The following is a 6,000-nucleotide window of genomic DNA, read 5'->3' as shown; positions in this document are numbered from 1 at the left end:
CCCGACCACGCCGGCCCCAGTGTCGGCCGACGTCGCCTCACGCCCTCCGCCGCCCGGGGAAAGAATCCCATCGGAATGCGCCTCGGGAAGACCTTTCCCCCGCAGCGTGCGGGGACTCGCGAGGCTCACCCCGCGGGGGCTCTGCGGGGAGTCGGCGCGCGCGGCGCTCGCGGCTCCCAGGGTCCGGCGGCGGCGCGCTGAGGTGGGGGTGGGGTGGGGGTGTCGGGCGCGCAGGGAGACGGCGGCGGCCCCGCGGCGGATCCCTGCGCCGCTGCGAGAGGAAGAGGCTGAATGAGGCGCCGCGCGGGGGACGTGGGGCGCCGCGGGAGGAGGCGGCGGCATGGGGGCAGGCGCTGGCTTCGCGCGAGCCCGGGCCGGAGCGGCGCGCTAGAGCCCTGACGTGCGCCCTTTTCTTTCTTCTCCCGGCCGCGGAAAGCATGAGCGTGCAGACCCGCCGCTGCGGCGGCCGCCCCGGCTCCTCGCCCGCGCGTCCCCTGGCCGCCGGGCGCCGGTGAGGGCCGCGAGCGCGCGCGGTGGTGGTGGTGGGGGAAGATGGGGGCCGTGCTGAGGAGCCTCCTGGCCTGCAGCTTCTGCGTGCTGCTGAGAGGTGAGGCGAGGCGAGGCCGGGGAAAAGTTGCCGGGGTCCCGGGAGGGGGGAGGGGAGGTGGCGGGGACAGCGGCGGGGACAGAGGCCTGGCGCTGGGGAGCCGCGCGGGGAAGGGGCCCGCGGTCGGGGGCTGCGCCCGGCCGCGGCGCACACCCCTGGCCGGCCCCGCGGCGCCGCCGGCCCAAGCTGCGGGCCTCGGGGGGACCCCTGGTCCCCCGCACTCCATCGGAATGACTGACGGTGCCCCGCTCGCCTGCACTCGGGGCAGAATGGGTCTTTTGTAGTTGCGCTTTCAGCACCATTGGTGTTGACCTCCGTCTCCCTCGAAGCCTGAGCTCACCTTTCCCGTGTCTCTTTGGTGAACTTTTTTTTTTCTTCTTTAAACCCCACTATCTTTTCCCCTCCCCTTTCTAGGCCTTGTTACAGCTAATAATTGTCCTCCCTTGGGATAGAATGGTCCTGGGTGAGAACAGTTGGAAATTGACTCTAGGGTGCTAGGTCGCGCTTTTCAGCATTGGGGATCATCTGGGCCCATGATAAAAACACAAACGTTGCCCTCGGAACCCCTGGTATTCAGAACTCGCCCCCCGTTTGCGGAGTGTGCAAGTGTACAGTTGGCACCAAGTAGGGAAGTCATCCTTGTGTGGCAAGGAGCCTATCCTGGGAACTAAATTATCATTTGCTGGGTACCCCTGGGAACTGCTTGGCACTTTAGTAAATAACAGAGAATGCCCCGGGTAATTTGCTATGGGAATCGCTTAAATGTAGTGGCTCTGTGGTGTTTTGGAATTGGACTGTGAAGCTGAGACAGACGTACGTCCTGAGTTTTTGTTGTGTGACAGTTTGCAGTGGAAGCCTTGTCGACCGGTCTTCTCCAGTTGATGAGCGATGGGGGCTAGTGCTGTTGAGAGTTACCTGTGCAAGAATTGATGTGCTGGTTGACACTGGATCTTGTAGATCGCTTTTGTTAACTTCGCTTGTGCCAGTTAATGGGACCTCGCTGGGATTCTTAGTTATTAATTTAACAAGCTCAAGTCCATCAGAAGTGTGGAAGTTTGCTAAGTAGGATAGTAACTAACAATCTTATGATGTAAATGGGACAGCCTATCATCTATGTGTGTATTTGAATAAAAGTAGTTACTTTAAAAAACCCCACCATTTTCTAAAAATAAGCATATCCGAATTGTCTAGTCCTTCTTGTAAATACCAGAAAGATAATTGCTGTTTAATTTCCATGGCAGAGAACTCAATATTATTAGATACTCGAGATTTAATAAGTAAGTGTTTATTTTGTTACAGTAAACTCTACAATGAAAGATTTTGCTATAGCTGTGAGAAAGTTGTAATTGACATGTGAATATGATTGACAAGTTCATAAGTGTTAAAATGTAGAACCAGTGGATTGATTTAAAGTTAGGAAAGTCTAAATCTGTGACTTCTAATGGCTTTAGGGCCTGAAAGTCCAGCTGCAGTTCTTAGAGAGGACATAGGGCTGTTTATTTTGATAACAGGTTTGAGCCTAGAGTTGAGTAGATTCAAGACTTTGGTTTAGAGATGGTGAAGCATGATATTGTGTAACAAGATCAAGAAGAGGTAACTGCCCAAAGTGGAGCTTACTTTAAATGTAGCACAAGGTCTTTGTTTTTCTGTTTAGCATTATTTAATTGTGAGCATATATCATTTCAACTGAAACTGGTTTTTGTTTTTGTTTTTTTTTTTTGTTTTTTGTTTTTTTTTGGTGTAAAAGAATCCTAATGTAAAGTTTCTTCACTTCTTGACACTTTTAGCCTCTGTTATAAGTGACAGTCACCCTTGGTTTCCCAGGAGCAAAGTGTGATTTAATTACTTGTAGTTCCCAGAAGAGGTGGTACTTTTACATTGGGTTTGTGATGATGTGTGACTTTGGGACTTTGTCCCTTATAGCCTTGTTTACTTACCAGCAGTTGAAGGTCATTTAACACTGCCATCGCTAGGCTGCACCCTGTCCTAGTTACCAAGTCACAAAGTATATTGGGAAAAACTTGAAATTTGAGGATTTTAGCACCATAGACTTGAGTTTAAAGCTGGATCTTCATTATTTCTGCTTCTGGTTCTCTCCGTCTCAGCTTATCTATAAAACATGGGTAATGATACCTGTCTGGCTGATCTGCAAGGGTTACTTACTAGGTGTGTCATGAAGTAACATAGGAGTGCTTTCCAAATATTAATTAAAAAGCTTTAAAGACAGGACCTTTCCATGCTGCCCAGGCTGGCCTCCAAATGCAACCCAGCTATTCCCCTTTCCCAGCCTCCTGAGCGTGGGGGGCATAGGCAGGCCTCACCACATGTGGCTATAAATAGTGTTACTTTTATGTGTGTGAAATAGTGTTATTATTTATGGATGTGTCCTCAATTGTTGGTGATTAGAGATTTAATTTGTTTAAGATTCAAGAGTGCTTAAAGTAGATGATATTGTGTTCATGTGTAAGAAGTCGGGGCACTCTCTGTCAGCTAGTTAATCGGAGAGCACGGCTTTTCTCCGTTCTCTGGCCAGTGGGCCTGGAGTAGCTCCTGTGTGAATCTCAGTGCCTCAGGACGGCTGGAGTAAGGCAGGCATGGCTCTGCTCTTTCAGACCTCACAGCTTAGGTTAGGTCTACCCAGGTACCAATAGAAAAAACATTATCTCTGATTTTCTAGATGAAATACTTTTGGAAAGAGCCACAGTTTTATAAAAGATTAATTTTTTAATTTTTAAAAAATTATGTGTGTGTGTATATAATGAATGTAGAGGCAGAGGCATGGGCTCTCTGGAGCTGGGGTTACAGGTGCCTGTGAGCCACTTAATGTGGGCGCTGGGAATTGAACTCAGGTTCTCCAGAAGACAGTGTTCACGCTTAAATCCAGCTGCAAGAATTATGGTATTTGAAGGCAAGCACAGAAGCATATGTCTGTAATACCAGCACTTGATAGGAGTCAAGGCTAGCCTAGACAACATAGTAAGTTTGAGGCCAGTATGGGGAAAAAAAGAGAAACCTTTATCAATAACAACAACCATAATCATCCCCCAAACAAGAAACAAGTTTTCAAATGACATCAGAATAGGTACTTGGTAAGTACTGTATCTTGGTTTTCTTTGAGGAGACTTCTTAAAATTCTTATTATTTCCTGTAAAAAATATATTTATTTTTTGAGAATCTCATACACGCATACAATATATTTTGGTCATATTTATTCTCCTATCCCTTCTCCTAACTCTTACTCCTGACTTTTCCCAGATCTGCTTTCATCCTCTCTGAACTTTGAGTTCTTTCTCTTTAAAATAGCCTACCAAATCCAGTTTGTATTGCCTATATTGGTGGGTTTGGTACCATTTACTGGAGCGTAGTAATAAACCTGTCAGGGGCCACACACTTAGAGAAAACTGACTCCCCCCGCCCCCCAAGCCATCTGCCTGTAGCTCCTCAGTAGCAGTGTGGGGAAGGGGACTCATGAGCCTCCCCACCTTTATGCTGGAATGCTGACATACTTGATCTTGTGTGGGTCTTATGCACAACCACAGCTGCTGTGAGTTCATGTGTGCAGCACTCCTGTCATGGCCAGAAGACATTATTTTGCTCTGCTCCTGCATGACTTGGCTCTTAAAATGTTTTGCTCCCTCTTCTGAGATGGTCCCTGAGCCTTGTGGGGAAGGGAGTGTGTAACATAGATGTTCTCTTGTGGCCGGGCTTGTTAATATGACAATTCTCTGCTGCCTGCCTGCCTTCCTTCCTCCAGCCCACTTTTTGTAGAGATGTGAATGGTATCAGAACAAACTGAAATGTTTACAACTAATATTTCTAGAAAAGTGAGTCTTTCAAAATGAATTTCTCCTTTAAATCAGGTATTACAATGTTTTGAGGCAGTCAAATGAATTTTGGCATGGGAGTCGGGATAGCTTATTTTTCTTTTTTCTTTTTGGTTTTTCGAGGCAGGGTTTCTCTGTGTAGCCCTGGCTGTCCTGGAACTCACTTTGTAGACCAGGCTGGCCTCGAACTCAGAAATCCGCCTGCCTCTGTCTCCCTAGTGCTGGGATTAAAGGCGTGCGCCACCACGCCCAGCTCAGCTTATTTTTCTAAGTTTGGTGTTCTGTGCTTTGGTTGGTCACTTAGTCTCCTTGTACCTTATTGTCTTTATCAAACCAAGGGTCAATTTTGGAGATTTCTGCTCTATTTATGGGCTTTGAGAAGTCTGGAAGGTGAAAGGGTCAGTTGTAACTTTCTTTGCACAGTAGCCATCAAACTGGACAGTGATACAGTTTTTGTTACTTTTTGAGACAGGTCTGCTTACAGAGTGGAGGTTAGCTTCAGGCTCCTCCTGCCTCTGCCTCCTCGGTGCTGGAATTACAGGCATGTTCCACCATGCCTGGCTCTCAAACAGCTTTATGTGTGTGTTTGCGTGCTTGTGCACCTGTGTGTGGGTACATTCATCCACGTTTGTAGGCATTAGTCATCTTCCTCAGTTGCTCTCCTCATTTTTTAAACACTGAGTCTGGGGCTTGGCTGACCGTGTCTCCCTTGGTCTTTACCTCCCAATCCCGAGACTATAGATGTTTCTGGGTGGCTTTTTACATGGCTTCTGGAGATATGAATTCAGATCCTCATGTTTGTTTAGCAAGCACTTTATCCACTGAGCTATCTTTTTAAAAAAAATTTATTTATTATATCTAAGTACACGGTAGCTGTCCCAAACACACCATAAGAGGGTGTCAGATCTCATTAAGGATGGTTGTGAGCCACCATTTGGTTGCTAGCATTTGAACTCAGGACCTTCAGAAGGCTGAGCCATCTCTCCAGCCCCCAAGCCATCTTTTAAAAGTGGACTTTTTAGGGACCTTGTGCTGTGAGAAACACTGGAGTGCTTGGGTGGTCTCTGAGGGTTCGGCTCATTCTGAGTGGGTAATGGTGATGAAGACTTGGCTTGGGTTGGTCTGGAGCTCTCACCCCAGCTTCTTTGTCCTAGATTTGCTTGCCTGGCTAGAAAATAATTTGTAAAACTTGAAAGTTTCAGCTCTCTGTTACCAGAAGTGCTACCAGTGTTACCCATTGGCCAGTTTTTTAGAGAACTTTTCCTTAGCTTTAATTAGAGGTGTTCCCATTTGTTAAACTGACCTGTGTCCTTAACCATGCTTTGACCATCCAAAGGGACTTTTCTCTCTTTCATTATCAAAGGTGGTTCTATAAAGAGATATACATTGATATATCTCTTTATATAAATTATTTTGTGAGAACAAAATTTGTCTGAATAATTTAGATGTATTGGGAGAACAAGTAACAAAGCTAGAGTGTAACTACTGCAGGAACTTTGGTTTTCACTGTGGAAATTTTAGTGAAAGTTTATGTTTGAGATGATTAGAGAGGGACCACTATTTTAGAAA

The 6,000-nt window shown here is 46.9% G+C and overlaps 1 protein-coding gene across 1 annotated transcript in view; it reads left to right on the top strand.

Annotated features, from left to right (window-relative positions):
• The first annotated feature begins 318 nt into the window (after window positions 1–318).
• Lrp6 (LDL receptor related protein 6) overlaps window positions 319–6,000 on the top strand; it is a 122,882-nt gene continuing 117,200 nt past the window's right edge. Inside the window, exon 1 of the mRNA XM_021188702.2 lies at window positions 319–607. Coding sequence (XP_021044361.1) covers window positions 553–607 — 55 coding nt within the window. The 5' untranslated portion in view covers window positions 319–552. The remainder of the gene's footprint in view (window positions 608–6,000) is intronic.

This window comes from Mus pahari, chromosome 2 (genome assembly GCF_900095145.1).
Source record: "Mus pahari chromosome 2, PAHARI_EIJ_v1.1, whole genome shotgun sequence".
Lineage (NCBI taxonomy): Eukaryota > Metazoa > Chordata > Mammalia > Rodentia > Muridae > Mus > Mus pahari.
Note: the sequence above shows the minus strand (reverse complement) of the source record. Positions and strands in the feature narration are given on the sequence as shown.